Below are 17,591 nucleotides of genomic sequence, written 5' to 3' on the forward strand. Positions count from 1 at the left end.
GTTTTATTCTATGGAAAAACCAATTTGTGAGCATGCATGTGCTTGTGTGTGTATTGTATATATTGCTTTAAACTAATCTTTTATGTTTATTACGAAAAGAATACAATATACAGAGGGTTTAATGCGTACTACAAAGTGCTTATTCTTTCTCGTCTACTTTCCTCATAGCTAATATATGGTACAGCGCATTGTTCAGAGCTTTTATGCATACACTTGTGTGTATGTGTGTAGTAGTTAAGCCATATAACTTGTAACGCAAAAAAAACTCAATTATTTACCTTTTGTGTTGCGCAACCAGGTAGTCTGCTGTGTGCTTTGGAATTTTAGTGCTTCCCTTGCGTTGGATGGTGTTCCGTGAGTATACGTTCTCCGCAACCCAAGGCTTACTGTATTGCTTGTGCTAGTGTTTGTGAAGAGATGTAGAGAGGGCTTTCGCTAGTAATTACGAGCATGACTTGCCATGGCTCCTCGTACTATGTGTGTGTGTGTGCGCGCGCGCGTGCTACAGACTTATTGTGTGTGTGTGTGTGTGTGTGTGTGTGTGTGTGTGTGTGTTAGCGCTACAGTCTTGCTCTAGCCTTGCGTTTCTATTTCTTGCGCAAGCTGCTTTTATAACTATAGTAAGCATGCGGTGCTTAAATGCTACACGCTGTCGACGTGGTTTACTCTGGGCAAGTTGCACCACCAACCAGATATGGTTGGTGGTTACTTGACCTTATCGGATAATTACCTCTTAAAAAGAGCTTTTTTTTTAAGCCTTGGAAAAAATTAGGTATTTTTTAAACCAATAGAACCAACCAGATATGGTTCTATTGGTTACTTGACCTTATCGGATAATCACCTCTTAAAAAGAGCATTTTTTTAAAGCCTTGGAAAAAATTAGGTATTTTATTTGAAAGGTTCTCTCTCTCTCTCTCTCTCTCTCTCTCTCTCCCCCCCCCTCCGTAGAATCATATTAATAGCAAAAGCAACGTTTAAACTCCTCCTCTACCATATTAAAAAGGCAACCATTTTTTGGGGTTTTGTAGAAAGTATGTATAATTTTTCTAATTCTCTCGCAATTTCAGCCACTTAAAAGTACACAAATTATCGTTTTCTTTTTTTCTGCAAAACGTTGCTCCCTTTATTATGACAGAATCTTCTCTTTCTCGTACTCGAGCCCACTAAAAATCCAAGATGTCATTAGAAAAAATATAAACTTTGCATGGACCTTGTAAGGATCCCTAATTTTAAAGGATTACAACCCAAAAACTTATTATTTTTAATAAACAGATAAAATATAAAAGCTTTAAAGAAGATTGTGGAGTTACTATATCCCACCTACAAATTTCAAAGCTCTCTCTCTCTCTCTCTCTCTCTCTCTCTCTCTCTCTCTTTAAAGCCTTTAAAATTTAAAAGCTTTAAAAAAGATTGTAAAGTTACTATATCCCACCTACAAATTTCAAAGCTCTCTCTCTCACTCTCTCACACACACACACACACACACACATTATGTTAAAGTTTCTTCCTTTATTTTGTGTGTGGGTGTGTGTTTATGTCTGATAGACTCCAATCCCCCATATATTTGGAGAAACTCAAATTCTAGTGAGATATAGGTAGCATGCTAGTGTTAGTTGTACATAGATCATCCATTTCTTTTAGGACTCTTAACAAAGTTTGGTGAATATTCAAATATTTGGTGTTAATTAAGTTTGTGAATTCATTTTTTTGTGTTATATCTTACCTCTCCTATATTTTGAGGTCAAAAGATGACTATGCAATAACTTGAGGGTCCTTGGACATTGTCAGGTAACCCCATCTTAATCTTATTCTGTATCTACATACCCTATTAAAAAGTGGTTGCAAGCACAAATGCCCTATCTTTCTTGCCAACATGGCAAGCGGATGACACCGACATGGTGCTGCCTTGAACTCACTACCCTTGAATTCTAAGTGCATGGCACGGGAGTGCCATGGGAGGGTGTTCTCATTGAGGCTACAACTATGAGCACAGTGCCCCTTAAGCAGCGGGCATATCGTGCTTCATGTGCCAATAGCCGGGTCTACAGATAAGTGCCTTGTGCACTACCTCCACCTCATGGGCTACACCCTTGAGCTGCAAACGGAGGTGTCATTGAATTGTGGGGATGAGGGGGTCTTACAAACCACCCCTCTTCCTCCCATGCTTCTCTCGGCCAACTTCTCCTTGTTTGATGAACCTCCCATCAACCTCAAACCTCCCCTCTCAACCTCGCGTGTTCCTCTGCACCCTCAACTTCCCATCCACCTACTCTACTCCCTCGGCAGTAGTCACCCATCATCCAAACATTCGTAGCAAACGACAACTTGACCATGTAACGGTAGCAAACTACAAGATTTTATTCTTGACTTACGAGCATGGTATTACTTAAACCAGTCCCAGGTATCCGATCAATTATCCCTTTGCTCTTGACCCCTCACATATTGAGCCTTCTCTCATACCACCAATCTCCACTCACCTCCCTCTTGCTCCTAAACCTACTCCTGCTAAACCTGCACTATGACGAGTGTCAATCTCTCTCTCTCTCTCTCTCTCTCTCTCTCTCTCTCTCTCTCTCTCTCTCTCAGTGTTGTATTCATTTTTCTTAGGTAATATTGTTGCAAATGTTTATGAGAGAGTCTCTCTCTCTCTCTCTCTCTCTCTCTCTCTCTCTCTCTCTCTCTCACAGTGTTGTATTCATTTTTCTTAGGTAATATTGTTGCAAATGTTTATGAGAGAGAGAGAGAGAGAGAGAGGAAAACGCTAAAGAGAACTTAGAAGAAAACGCTAAGAAAAAATGAAAGAGCATAGAAACACCTATTTATATGAACACAAAAGGTCTTTTGACTTTGCATCTTCATTTGTCTTTAGACTTTCCACCTCCATTCGTCTTTTAAGTTTCCACCTTCATCTGTCTTTTCATTTCCTAAACTTACCCTTCACTTATGCACTTAATATGTTCTGAAAGAATTTTTATTTTTCTGAGATTGGGGAGACCTAATGGTGGGTCAAGGTATTTGAGGACATATTGACCAAGAATAGGATTGATTCATGAGTAGTGAGGGAGCTTGCAGCTATGCGAGAGCTCAAGACCTCTCAATGTTTTCTACATTTTGTTGCATTTCTCTCCCACTACTCTCTATGTTTATGAGCCACCGCTTATAGAGACGACAGAGTGGTGGGAGAGCCTAGCCGGTAGGCCGGTCAAGACCACAGTATAATGTTGAACAAATAAAGTGGGAGATACATAGGCACGTGTGTACCACACAAACACACACACACAAGACTACCAACGCATATACACGCAAACATGCCTCAATGCCTTTTGCTCCTTCATAAAATAAACCATAGCTCCCCATGGATGATGCTTGATCTACATCAAGTGTACAAAATTCTGCCCAAAAAGCAAGCACTTGAGCATGAAAGATCATGGGCGTATAGCCTCTCTTCGAGTAAAGCTTTCAATGGCCAAGAATTTGGAATTAAATGGGTGAAGAAAACATTGTTGCTCGAGTAGGGTGGCACCCAATTCTCCCAATTGACCCTTTTTCATGCTTTTAATCTTGTTCTTTAATGTAGTCCTTTTGGCACCACAGAAAAATATTTCCAAACATATTTTGATGCACTTTTGGTGGAAGAGATGACGCATGTACATATACAATTACACATGTCAATATATGCCCTTTTTTTTTTGCAAAACTCACAATTGTGAGTGGGTAGAATTAAGAACATCAGAAATATACACCAACCTCGAGCTCAGACCGAGCCTTGAGGATGAAAGGATTACAAGTTTTCTACTTGACATAAAAAACACAACTACTCCTAGGCTTTACATATTACAAGATCTCATCATGACCTGTATTGTTCCATACCAGTCCTCGGAGGCTTGTTTGCCTCCAATCCTGTGGATCGTCACTCTGCTCTCTTGTATGATTTCACAAAAGCTTGCCATAGCCAAATCCCCCTCAAACACGCGGCAGTTCCTTGCTTGCCAAATATGGTGAAAGAAGTAGTGCATGATTCTTTGAGTGCAGACAAGAAGAGCAGGACTTCCCAACCTGTTACTACCAGAGAACAGATCAATCTTAAGGAACTTAATTTTCCATGTCCTTTGAATCCACTTGCATATTTTCCCAGCCATGCCACTGATTGCCTGGCATCCCATGAAAAGGTGGGCTAGGTCTTCACTAGCTATTCTACATCCCGAGCAACGATCGGACCCGATTCCTCTTTCTTGTATCTTTACGCCCATCGGCAGAGCACCCCACATCACTTTCCATAGAAATACCTTCATATAGTGAGGCCACCTTGTCTTCCAGAGGTTCTCCATGACTCCCTCCCACCGTTTTTCCGTACAGTGCCTCTTCCATAATTTGTTGAGGGGGCTACACCAATTAGCCTCGTGCATCAATGCATGGTAAATGCCTTTAGAATGTGGTCTTTAAAAGAGGCTACTCCCGGGCCATCTCCAAGCGTCCCATTCAAAGTTGGATTCACAAATTGGCATCACCACCTTATCAAGCTCTTTCATCACCCTGTAGCTAGTAAGATCTCAAAGCCATTCAGTTTAAATTGGATGGCTAAAGAGTCAGCAGTTTTCCAGCACTTCTTGTTGCCATCCCAGAATTGCTCTAGTCGCACGAGCCCCATATTATTCACATTCTTGGCCATTCTATTCAATAGGGGCTTTGCGACGGCCCCAATATTTTAGAGAGCCAAGGGGACCAATGCAATATGGAGTTCTTAAAGTATCTGGTTGCTTACCCCCATTCCAAAACCTCAGCTTCTCTTTTGCACTACCTCATTAGCTCCCCTGAGAGTCCACCAGATCTAAGATAAGACCACTTCGGGGCGAGAAGTTTTTCGTGCATCGCAACCCCCTTTCACTTTCCCCCTTTCGATCCCAGTTTTACTGCATCAAGCATTTCCTTGGTTATGATAGCCCAAGCTTGGTCCTGTTCAGCCAATGAGACCATAAATTTAGCACACAGGGCCTCAGCATGGGTTACAAGGTTAATAATGCCGAGCTCTCCTTGGTCTATCGGGCGAGCAACTTCCTCCCATCTAGCCCACTGCCATGGCCGGGTGGTTTTTGTGTTGTTCTTCCAAAGAAACATTTTCACTGGTTTTAAAGATTCTTTCCAGTTACACTTAGCCATCTTGAGCACGGGGATGAGGAAAGCAATATACGGGATCATAAAAGCATTAATCACTCTAATCCGGCTTTGAAAGGGGAGCAGAACAAACTCCCATCTTCTCATTTTTTAGCTTATTTTTTCAAGGACCCATTGAAATCTTTGCATGTGGGTTACGTCCACCCCTACGGGGGCTCCCAGGTGTCTAAATACACTCCCTTTGGAGATAATCTCTCCTGTCCAGACTGTAGGATCAAAAGAGTCGTTCTCCGACAGGGAGATAAGCCTTGACTTCTCTATATTGCACTTGGATCCAGAGGCCACGGCAAATCTTTGCACAATCCCTAGAGCTCTCCTGACAACTTGAGGGCACGCCTTCAAGAATAGGATCGAATCATCTTCGAACATTTTGGCCAGTGGTCGTTGCCCGGTAATTTCAAACCTTGAATCTCTCCCCGCGCAGCACTGGCTTCGAGCATTGATGAGAGTATGCGACCCGATGGCAAAAAACAAGGGGCCAGGGGACATCCTTGCTTTATAGACCTTTTAACCTCAAAAGAGCCCATAATTCTGTCATTAAACAGGAGCTCTAATTGGCTGCCCACGCCTAGTGTGTGTATGAGACGACAAAGGCGAGGCCCAAAGCCCAGAGCTCCCATGACTTCTTCTATATAAGACCATTCTATTCTATCATAGGCTTTGTCGAAGTCCAGCTGCAACAAGATGCACTCTTGCTTGGAGAAGGATGCATACTCTATTCCTACCATTGTTGCCAAGATATTGTCATATATAGATCTCCCTTTAATGAATCCGTATTGATGGGGAGAGATGATCCGACTCAGGAGGGAGGCAAGTTTAAGAGCTACCACCTTGGCAATAATTTTGTATGCTACTGACATCATTGTAATGGGACACCAATGTTTACGTTGAGAGCAACAAATCTGTTTGGGGATGGGCTTGATAAGCCCTCTCTTAACACTTGCATCGAATGACTCTTCATAAACAACTTGATTGGCCATCCGTGTGATTGGGCCCTTGAGATCATCCCAAAATTCCCTGAAGAATTCAACCGTCAGTCCATCCCAAATGGGGGACTTTTCATTGCCAATAGCTTTTAGTGCCGCTGAGCATTCCTCCTCGGAGAAGGCCTTTTCCATGCGGTTGGCTTCCTCCTGGGGAACCTTCTTTTCAACACTCCCAAGTAAAGACGCTCGGGCTTCTTCCACTTCCTGAGATTGGGTCTCTGGTTGGCCGATAATCTGGCTGAGATAATTGAGCATAAGTCCAACCATCTCATCTTGGGTTTGAATTGTATTCCCATTCTCATCATCGAGCACTTGCACGTGGCCTCGACTCTTCCTCACTTTCAAGCCCTAAAAAAATGTGCTATTAGAAGGCTCTGGTTGAAGGAAAGTTTCCCTAGAGAGCAATCTCGCCTTCTTGATTTCCTCCAATTGTTCGTTGGCCATGTGAGATTTAGCTTCAAGTCATCACTTGTGCTCATCCTCGGTAGCCAATCCAGCAGCCTTCCTAGAGGCTAATTGTGCTACCTCCTCAGTGAGATGTTTGATATGTGCCTCATTGGCTTTTTTAGCCCGAGGACCCGAAGTTTTGATAGCTTTTTGTACACTCCGAACAAATATATTCCAAGCACTAGATTTATTCATCCCCACATCTTTCTTGAGCTTTCCCAACGCTTTCTTGGTGATGCTTCTGAAGAGAGGGTCTTTGAACAGTTGTGTCCCTGTAACCAGAAGCTTTTTCTCCCCTCTCGGGGATCCCCCCCCTTTATCTTTCTTGAGTTGTAAGTGTAATGGCATGTGATCGGAGAGGCTTTTTGTTGAGACTACCTTCATCTCTAACGTCGATGAGATCCAGTCAGCTTGATGAGAGCAGTAGCATCTGTCCAGTCGGGAGGTAGTGCGGGCATATTGGGGCTTGTGTAGGTGAATCCAAGCATGTTGTTCCATGGGCCCACTTCCCACAAGTCAATCATAGCCCACTTCTCGCATAAGCTCAGCCATTTAGACTTTTCTGAGCTAGCCAATATACTGGCGAAGCCTATTCTGTCCTTGCTTTTCTCAACCATATTGAAATCTCCAACCATCAGCCACTCCCCTTCGATCGGAGTATCCCTGAGATGCATCCACAGTTTAGCTCTATCCTTTGCGTTGCAAGGGCCGTAAACATTTAATATGGTGGTAGGTTGATTGTCCCATCTGATTCTAACACCAAGGACTCGTCTGGAGGGGTGGTTTAGAACCATCTTTGGCTCCAAATCTCAGTCAACAATGAACAAGACACCACTGGACCCGTCACTTCCTTCCCAATAAAAGATTAGTTTTTTTCCTACAGCCTATTTTCTCTTGCTACGAGCATCCAATTGGTGCTCTTGGATGGCCCAGCACTTAACTGCCTTCTCTTTCTTCACTTCTTCCTAGAAGAGAGTGCCCTTCTTCTGGGTTTTTAATCCCTTCATGTTCCAAGATTGGATAGAGAGAGTATCCATCATTGAAAAAGGGGAACAAATTCTTCTGCCTCCAGGATCTCTTCAATAGAGTTCCCATTCAGGTTGTCCTCTTCCATTGGCTCCTTTTCTGCTAGAACCTGCGTGGTATCCAACTTGGAAGTGAAAAGGTCCTCTTGATTCGTCTTCCCCAAAACTTCAAATATGTTGTCATATAGGAAAGGAGGCTTTGGGACATCCGACAGGAGACCTTTCATTTGTCCCAAGGCCCTAGTCTGCGCTTTGAATCGTTTACATGAAATATGAGATACTTGTTGCTAGCCATCATCTTTTGACCTAAGAGTTGGAGACATCACGATCTTGTGGATTACTGAGGTGGCCGTTCTTTGTTGAGCGGTGGATGAAAAGTGGTAGCTTTGGGTGGTCTTGCCCTTACCTCGATTGCCATGATCTTGTTTCTCCACATCTTTATCCGAGTTGACTTTATTTTGACCACCCTCTCCCTTGCCAAGGTTTTCAGTAGGCTTCTTTGTTGGATCTACTGTATTTGCCTGTGGGGTAGCCTGTAATTTGCTTCTCTCCATCACTTGGTATGTAGGCTTTAGCACCTCAACGGGACATGCCCTCGCATAATGCTCGAATTTGTTGCATTTGAAGCATGCCCCGAAGAAGGTGTTAAGTTTAGCAAAATGATCTTTAATCCTGCCCCAACATTCACCACCAAGTTCTTTGGCTGTGGCTTCCGCAGATCCCACCAGATACAGACCTTGTTTGCTGCTACACCCGATGCTCTGGCAGATGGGACAAAAAGTGGATCACCAAGCGAAGGTGCGAGGTCCTTCAAGTTCTTTCTAAAGCCATACGGGGAGGTTGACAAACTCCACCCATACTGGACAGAGATCCTTGAATGCCTCGTTAGATTCAAACAGAGGGTCCCAAGGGAGCACGCACACCAGCGCGCGATTGAAGAACGGCCTTTTCATCAAAACCCTCTCAACCATTGCATTGTCGTTGAACTAAACTGGCACAAATCCTTTTGCTATATATTGGGTGAACATTACCGAGCCAAGCTGATTCAAAACCAGTGGACTGCAAAGCCAGTTAATTACTGAGCTCAATTCTATTGCGAACTCTCCCCGTAAACCCGAAGACCAGTGGAATTTACAACCTTCGCAAGTTGTTTTTTCACAATGGCAGGGGGAACAACCACCGTAACAGCATCTTCCACCTCGACACATTGCGAGAACGCCTTCTTGAGTGCTTGGAAAGCTCTGTCCCCTTCGACCACTTCAGCAGCATTCTCCTGCGTCGCCGAATCTTCGCGCAACTTTTTGTTCAATGATAGTCCACACAAGATCAATGCTAGGTCATTTTCCACCTGCGTCTTTCTTTGTTTTAGTTCCTCCTTACTCAAATTAGTAAGGGACTTTTGATCGCCATCATCAGCGCCCGGTTTCACGGCAAAGTCAATAGCCTTCAGAGCATCGGGCTGCTCTTCTGCCACTGCTTCTGCGTAGGACGGCTTAGAGCAACTCGCCATGGCGCGGTAAAAGACACCCCCCCCACACAAAAAATTCAAACCTAACCTCGATTACAAAGAGTAGGTTGCCTTCACAAGCACCACCTTTGTTTTGCCAAAAGATAGAAACGATTATTTACTTTAGAGTAAAGGCATTAGGCACAGGCGATTATTTGCTTTATGCTCAATGCGATTATTAACTAGGCTAAAATTCCAAGCGATTATTGACTGTAAAGCCAAGCACATGACGATGGCCGCCGCTAAGCTCAAGCAAGGGAGCGTGATGGGTGTGTTTTAAAAAGTGCCTGCGTGTCAAGCCTCTGCGGATCCAATCTGTGTCAAGTTTCAACCAAATGGTGCGCTCAGCTTCCAAGAGCTTTGACACAAAGCCCCACGACATGTAGGGTTGGGCTCGACTCAGTGCAATGTTTCATCACAACCTCAGACGAGAGCAGTCATGACACTAAGCAGATGCGCACTGAAGTAGAGCTGAAAACGAACGACTCAAGGAACTTCTTACCATCACCATCGCTATTGATAGAACCCATGACTACAATATATGCCCATTTTAATAACAAGATCTATCTAGGACATTAACTTGTAATTCGAAGGTACCCTTTACTCAATTAGTAAATGCGCATTTGTCTTATGAGAAATCTTAGAAGAGTTTCGTAGAGTCGCAAATCATGTTCATGAAATGGGTGTCTTTGGTGAATGCAAGATTTCTAAAGATCTAGAATAGCTTTGAAGAGGTGAAAATCATATTCATTTAGAGTGTTTTTCTACATACTATCAGTAATGTGGGGGGAGTGGAATCAAAGAGGGTACTTCAAAAACCCCTCAGATAAATAATTGACATGAATAGTTGACCCTTTTGGATTTTTCCCAAAATGGATTTATACACGCCCTCTTGTTAATGTATCTCTATTAAATTGCTTGAATTTTCAAAAATAAAAAAACCCTACCACTAATCTCCGTGGTATGTTAACATGATTATACATTGAACCCCCCAAGAAATCATGCACCTCAACAACAAGCTTACTTCTCATAAGGGATTTAACAACAAGGGGCAATATATTCAAGGAGGATACATCTAAGTTGAAGGGCTAAATTTTCATAACAAGAAGTCGGCATTTACAAAGTTGCATGGTCATCAATGTAGGTAACATAACATCTACATTCACCCATAAACACAAACTTCACAAGACCCCCAAATCATCAGAATGCACTATCTCCAACACAATTTTACTTACATGATTGTTGCAAGATGATGCTTTTGCTTGCTTCCCAAACTGACAAGCCTCATCAACCTTGAGCATTTCAATCAACTTAAACACTAGCAACATTGTCGCAAGCTCCTGGCTTTGCATAGTAGGAAGATACATCGTCAAAAAGTAAATTATCTTTCAAATAGTATGCAATTTATTTTCCTTTGGTAGCTATGAAGACTAAACCGTCACATTCATCAAGATCTTGTTCAGCCTTCTGTGTTTCAAGTGTATCATTCAATTAGAGCACCCTAAGAGAAGACGAGAGAAAGGAACTACTTTAGGACACTTCGCACTAAAAAACAGCACCAAGTGTAAGCTACATACAGCATGCATTACACGATAACGGAAGGGGGAAAATGCTCCGCTGTTGCATTCATGGGAAATGGTTTAGAGTTGCATGATATTTAAATGGAAAGACAATAGGAAGAGCAACGTAGATGTATACTTGTATTTTGAAGGGCTAATAGAACCTTCCAAATGGAGGGGTGAACTTGAGTGAAACCCATCTTTTTGAAAGTGTAGGGTGCCCTTCAAATCCCATCACTGACTCAGTTGGATACACAATTACCAGTCAGAGTGTAGCTCTCTCTCTCTCTCTCTCTCTCTCTCTCTCTCTTCTCTCTCTCTCTCTCTCTCTCCCTCCCAGAACATATTTGAAAGACCATGTGGAGATTCCTCGTCTAATATATTCCAAAATATCTTTAGCTACATTGCCTCATTTCCTTCGGAAAGGATAACCAAAATTGCAGGGCACCTGCTCTCATCACATGGCAGAACCCTTTCTGTATAAATATCCCCGAGAGAGAAGGGCACGACACCCCTAGTGCCAAAATAGAGCATTCATAACCAGAAACCTAAGGGGATGCAAAACGCATGCCAAAATTCAACAATAGAACATCTTGCTCTTCATAGCTGGATGGAGCTCCGGAAGATGAATGGGAGTCGAGCGCTCTGACCTCCCTGTCATGGAAGAGGTCTCTGAACCACCCTCAGAGTCCAAGAAATTTCTGGCATGCGTGGCCGCGAGATGTGCATAAGCAATGGGAGTAACTATCACAACACGAAAACAATTCAACTGTCAAAACAATTAAGAATGCTATCTAAATCATACATGTGCATGGTGAACACATTAATAATGCAGTGTACGTGCATGTGCGCACGCAGGCAACATATCAAGGCATCATGCACAGCCCATATAAGCTTCAAGCACCTATCAATAGCAACAAATAGCCTTTCTTATGCATCATGTGTACCACCACATGCATTATGTCTTAACACATTACTAAAAGATCCTACAGCACCTTGACATGCAGGCTATCTTTTTGTGGAATTTGAAAGCACTTACCAGTTGAAACTGCTGTCGTGCTTCGCGCATATCTGCATTTTAGTGAAATGCCAGAGATGGTCACATGGCAAACATGCAAAGGAGAGCAGAAATAAAAGCAAATAGCAGCTTACGTGTAGCACAAAGCATGCGTCAGTTCTTGCAACTCATCAACAGTAAAATTGTTTTCGTCCACCAGCACATGGTAATGAGTAGGGCGGGTGGTACCCTAAAATAAGTACCAATTTCGCTTCAAAACTTGTCCATGAGTGCAAGGAAGATTAGGGAGCAAACAAAAGCAGAAGCTAACGCACAATGAGCCCCGCATGCGCACACAAGTAGAAGTCGTAGTCCCTTGGATGGCAAAGATGTGCATCCACGATAGTGCCTGTGAGACTTGTTTTTTAGTTATTGTTGACAGCACGGAGACTTCCTGAGATGCAATTACGAGCACTTCCAAGACTAATTCTTCTGGGCACATTACCTGGCTGCACATTCTGATTCCCAGTTGGTGGAAAGAACCGAGTATGATGTCTTTTCTGCACAACAATCAATGTGATCCTTGGATTATAGTCACCACTGGTGTCAATCTGTTTGAAAGCCTAAGATTTAAGAACAGCAAAAAGTTGGCTTTAGGTCATTAGCTCACAATGCAAAAAAGTTGCCATTAGTGATTCTTAACAATATGTAAGCAATCAATCACCTTCTTGAAGGCAAGATATTCATCCCTTAAAACCTGCTCAAACTGAGATTCGCTGACACCATCCCTGTAAACCAAGCTTAAATAGTCTTCAAAAACTTCACAATAAAATAACTGCTAAAGATAACCCACACTTGACAGAAAATTACCTGAATATTATTATTTGCTTTGGTCTGCGATCCGTCTGCCCAGGAAGTTTGTTGCAAGTACCGTAAAAATCTTTAAGCAACTCCCTATACATTGGCAACAAATTTAGAGATGCAGAGATATGAGCAGATACTTATGTAACTTATTCCTTGTTGCAGAAAAGTTTCGGAAACAGCTTCGCAGACGAAAGCTGAAGAACAGGCGACTTACACAATCATTCCTCCAGACTCGTCGTACAGACCTGCTATCATCTCCACTTTGCGAGACTGTGCTCTCATCCGGACACTATATCTTGAAAAGTAAGGCCATTCTTGTGAAGCCACTACCTAAAATGGAGACAATCTACTCAATTAGCGCCATAACCAAATCAAGCTCGACATGAACATGGAAAGCTACGGCACTTAAAATCAACATACCGCAGCTATCGAAGGAGAATCTGAGAATCCAGGTGGGCCATGGGAAACATCAAGTCCAAAAATGACAGTTGGCACACTGGATATCTTTGGGAGCTTTGCACTCTTTTCCAAAGCCAGCAAAGAGTTATAACCTCCTACCTATCAATCAGAGAAACGACAATTGGCTCACATTGTGCCACGTGCAGGTAGAGGCTACAATGGAAGTGAATCCTACTATATATGCCCCTCCCCCTTACCTTCACATTGATTTTTAAAGCTACATTGGTCAAGTACTGGTCCTTGACCTGTCGAGGAGGAGCAATGCACTGAGTAACCACTGCAAGCTTGGTCTGCAGTAGTTTCTTCAGTGGTCCTGCCACAAACATTCACTACGACATCCTGAATCCTATTGACAAAACTTTGTTACAACGAAGAGACCAAATGCATACCATACAAGGGGCTGGTCTTTCGTTCGGGCAGGATGCACAACATAAACTGAGGCGGATCCTTGAGCTGCGATTTCAGCTCCTGCATTATCAACTGCACTCTTTCTGCAGGTGGCAGCCTCTGATTCTGACGCGGCTCGCACAAAATAGTTCCAGGAGCATCCATTGTCTACAAAAATAGCAAGAGAAAAAATAACTTCTGCGTTCTGGGCTAATAAACTGACATCCGCACAATGCTGAGTTAACTATGCGACTAACTGCAGGGGATTAAAGCAATCATACCATCCCTTTCACACTGCAGACTCGACACAGATCTCTTGCTATATTTTCGACTGCATGTGGAGGCATTCTGCCATCAAAACTCAACACTGCCCATGAGCTGATAGTAGCTGCTCTAGCCATGGACTATGAATTGTTTTCCAGAAAACACAGAACATGAGATTTTCACATTCATCTGATTGAGACGCTAAAAACAGGATTGACATTGACTAACCTTGTTATTCAGGTTCCACCTGCCTCCCCTTGGTGTCTCTTGTCTGGATTCACCAAATATCAACTGAAGAAGCACTTTCATGAATTACATAGCTGTAAATAGAGGGTTGAAAAAAGTACAGAATCATTCATATCGTACAGCGGGAGCATCCAAAAGCCTCGCAGGGACCTTGCGCATTCTAGGATCGATTCGAACACCAAAATCCTTGATAATGTCATTGGAAGCATAGTCACTAGCATCCATAGCCTGACATAAAATATATGGTCAGGATTTCAGGTTGATTTGTGATGCAGATTCACTGTTTGCGCATGCATATCACATACAGTAGGATAAGAGAGAGAGAGAGAGAGAGAGAGAGAGAGAGAGAGAGAAGAAGAGTTTTAACGTCCTAGGAAACTATCCCCCTGAGCGAGCGAGAGAGAGAGAGAGAGCACATGCATTCAAGTGTTCATGCTAGTAAAACATTAACAACCTTTTGCACTGCACTCCTTCTTTCGTCAGGGCCCTGCCGAGCTTGGTCGATCATTTTCTGCCGTTGAGCACTCGACAGCGCCTTTGTATACCTCTGGCCTGGTAGTATCTCACAAAGCTGTATAACAAAATTCAACCTTTATTAAGAGCATCCAAATAATTGAGCAGAATTTAAGAATAACTCTGATATAAGAATACCTCTACAGGAATATAGGTTGGTTTCTTGGCTCTACCAGCTGCTATGCATGGTAAGTTTGGAAACTGCAGTGTCATGCCATACTGCATTTCATAGTATTGTTGAATTGTAAGCTCAGTCTCAACCACTTGTCCTGATGTATCTACTTTTTTTTTTGTAAACCTGTGGGCAACATGACTTACTAACATGCTAAAAGAAATGAAACAACCTGTATAGACAAATGAATTAGTTCATTTACCTCTGCTCCGAGCTAGGCAGGTCACTAAAACCAATAATCCTATGCACGATTTGGGTGTGGGGAGTCACAACTTTGACTCCTTTCAGCACTCTTTTAACCTGCGGATTAACTCGTACCATTCACCTCTTAGAAGCGCCGACATTGCAAACACCTTGAATAAACACTTAACACTATCCTAACCTTGTCCCAATCAATGCAGCTGGGATTGGCTGGCTGAAATCGCTCCTTAATAAAGTCCACAACTTTTGACGCTTTGATAATAGTGGTGGTAGCAATATCTGTCTCAAAGACTCTCATCAGCATCTTGACATTGGCAATTACATGAATTTGATTTACAGAACTTGTGGCTCACCAAGATTGAGTGAGAGTCCCGAAATGGAAGGACGGAAACTTGCATGATATCCGCGACATGTCTGCACTCCCTCACCAATGTCAGCCACCCCAAACACAGTGCTGAAATAGTTTTCTTTTAACAGAAGGTAGCCCCTGCATTATACATTGATGGTGAGTACCTGGTTTAAATCTAAAGCCACAGTTAATGAGAAAGAACTGCATACTCACTTGGAAGCTGAGTGCTGCTTCAAGACTATGTCAAGCACTCGCAAGGCATCTTGGGCTCGATCATTCTTCTGCCCACTGAGAATTGCACCAATTGCAGTCATCTTCACGGTCGCAGCATACTCAATCTTAACCTTGAACTCTCTACTTCGGGAGGCCACTCTGCGACGCTTTGTTGTATCATCATCTGCTGGATTTGATCTACATTACAAAAAATCACAAAATGTCATCATCAGTCATTGTAATGCAATGCAAATGAGGGCTTAACCAGCCTTAAGTCTTACTTATTGATGGTAGTCTCATCTAGCAGAACTGTAAATTCTTGCGTTTGAAACTTGAGGGGTCCAGGGGTGAAGAGGCTCTTCTCTCCATCATATGCAAATCGTTTGCCTCCAAATTCACTGGCATATACTTGATGAAGTTTCATCATAATGGTTCTACAGAGGTTCTTATTTGCAATCCCGTCATTGCCACCAGGAGCTGATCCTCCATCAGAAATACTGACCTGCAAGGTATCAAGCAGATTCAGCAGGAAAAAAAAGTAAACAATGACATCAACAACGCATACAGTAAAATTGATTGAAATAGAAGTTGATGCAGGACAGCCAGAAAGCATGGTACAATACTCACATCATAGTGGCAGACATCTTGCGATCCGCTGTATGTAACCATGAAGTGATTGCAGAGAACCTCAATGGGCCGCCCTGTTTTCCCAAGACCAGGCCTCTTCATTTGTGTGGGGGGCTTCAGGTCACCCTCAGTTGGGCTTGACTTTGGCGCCAAGCCACTGCTCTCTGGAAGGTCCCCTGCTGCACACGAGCTGCTACTTGGGTCTCCCATACTTCGAGAATCTTATTTGACTGCATGCATTCTTGCATCAGTAATAACCCACACCCCCACACCCCCGGAAACAAGAAAACAACAATTTATCACACAAAGCTACATTTCCGCATTCCGTTCTACATTCACTCGGGATCATTGATCCCACGAATTAGGATTCGGACACAAATCAATGGTTCCAATGGTCAATCATCGATACGGAGTATAACATAGTCATGACACTCTCTCTCTCTCTCTCTCTCTCTCTCTCTCTCTCTCTCTCTCTCTCTCAATGTCGGACGCAATGTCACTTCTGTGAGGCGTACTCAGTAAGATAGGCGTGCAGGGGAGATAAGAATCCGTGCATGGCAAGGGGGCAAACAGAAAAACAAGAGATGGCTCGCACATACAAACATAATCTTACCCAGTAAGCTCGTCTTGCAGAAGAAAAGCTCGGCCTGATGAAACGGAGCTCAGCAGCAGAGCGTCAGGACTCAGGATATGCTGTTGGGGAAGGCCAATCACTCCTCCCTCTCGCGCCACCCAAAGCCTGTGTCGTTCTCTGTCTCTCTTTCTCTCGCTCTCTGAGGTTCTTTGCATGGAAAGTTCCTCTACTCTCGCACTCATAATTTCTGCTTTTAATGCCACATATTTCGCAGATTAGTCTCCACTTAAAAATTTTAAAATCGCATGTTCTTAAAATATGAATTTGGGTATTTTAAATTTGTGTAATGATGTATGCAAATGCACCTTATATTATCTAAGATGGGATCATGGATACATGTCTATATGTATGGGCACATGGACTTATTATCAATGACAAGATCATAGATTGTCCAAAAGGAAGTTGGCCTAGTGGTAAAGGTGAGGGCTTTAGCACCCACTATGGTTCAACCCTCGAGACATAAGGGTAGGAGGTGAGTGGGCGCAATCACGTAAAACTAGTCAACACGAAGCTTTCTAAGGCTTTTTTCTTTTTCAAGCGATCATGGATACATGCTTAGAATGTTTACACACCTTAGTAGTCGCCATCTCTAATCCGTAAAATGGCATATAGAGCTTTACAAATTGGGTACCTCCTATCTTAAACATTACAAATCAAGGGAGACCTGTTGTCATGGTTTGCATGTAATCTATTGAATACGTGTGATGATTGGTAAAGATGGGTTTGGCATCGCAAAACAATTTTGGTCGAGGGGTTGGGGTTGCTCAAAGCTATGGTAGCCCTTCTTATGCGGAACAAATCAATCGACGCCTTCTATACACCACAATAACAGACTGCCCTATGTCTTAGCAATGGCGAAAGCCGAGATGGCAATGTGTGAAGTACTTTATATGTATGTGTGAGCAATGGAAAAAGCCGAGATGGCAATGTGTGAAGTGCTTTTTATGTATGTGTGTGTGTATGTACGTT

General features: G+C 43.0%; 1 protein-coding gene across 2 annotated transcripts; it reads right to left on the reverse strand.

Moving 5' to 3' along the window:
* Nucleotides 1–11,042: 11,042 nt before the first annotated feature.
* LOC147453641 (protein argonaute 4A-like) lies at nt 11,043–16,741 on the reverse strand. 2 transcript variants are annotated; one of them, XM_086515762.1, is made up of 23 exons: nt 16,602–16,741; nt 15,989–16,218; nt 15,643–15,863; nt 15,362–15,559; nt 15,153–15,286; nt 14,981–15,078; nt 14,801–14,898; nt 14,565–14,724; nt 14,368–14,484; nt 14,034–14,141; nt 13,896–13,958; nt 13,685–13,807; nt 13,406–13,571; nt 13,214–13,329; nt 12,978–13,115; nt 12,772–12,887; nt 12,564–12,647; nt 12,418–12,481; nt 12,199–12,253; nt 12,029–12,102; nt 11,849–11,943; nt 11,736–11,767; nt 11,043–11,440 (listed from the first exon to the last, which is right to left on the reverse strand). In XM_086515762.1, exons 2-23 carry the CDS (start codon nt 16,196–16,198, stop codon nt 11,274–11,276), a joined length of 2,637 nt encoding a protein of 878 aa, XP_086371888.1. In that variant the 5' UTR covers nt 16,199–16,218; nt 16,602–16,741; the 3' UTR covers nt 11,043–11,273. The 2 variants fall into 2 exon arrangements, with proteins under 2 accessions (XP_086371888.1, XP_086371887.1); XM_086515761.1 differs by having other exon boundaries at nt 12,199–12,316.
* Nucleotides 16,742–17,591: the final 850 nt, after the last annotated feature.

Source organism: Adiantum capillus-veneris, chromosome 7 (genome assembly GCF_014529385.1).
Source record: "Adiantum capillus-veneris isolate H3 chromosome 7, ASM1452938v2, whole genome shotgun sequence".
NCBI lineage: Eukaryota > Viridiplantae > Streptophyta > Polypodiopsida > Polypodiales > Pteridaceae > Adiantum > Adiantum capillus-veneris.

Coding starts and splice junctions, on each gene's coding strand:
- LOC147453641 (XM_086515761.1), bottom strand. CDS start 16,198: ATGGGAGACCCAAGTAGCAGCTCGTGTGCAGCAGGGGACCTTCCAGAG. Junction 13,116..13,213: donor CTTTAAAAATCAATGTGAAG/GTAAGGGGGAGG, acceptor TCTGATTGATAG/GTAGGAGGTTATAACTCTTT. Junction 12,482..12,563: donor AAGCAAATAATAATATTCAG/GTAATTTTCTGT, acceptor CTTGGTTTACAG/GGATGGTGTCAGCGAATCTC.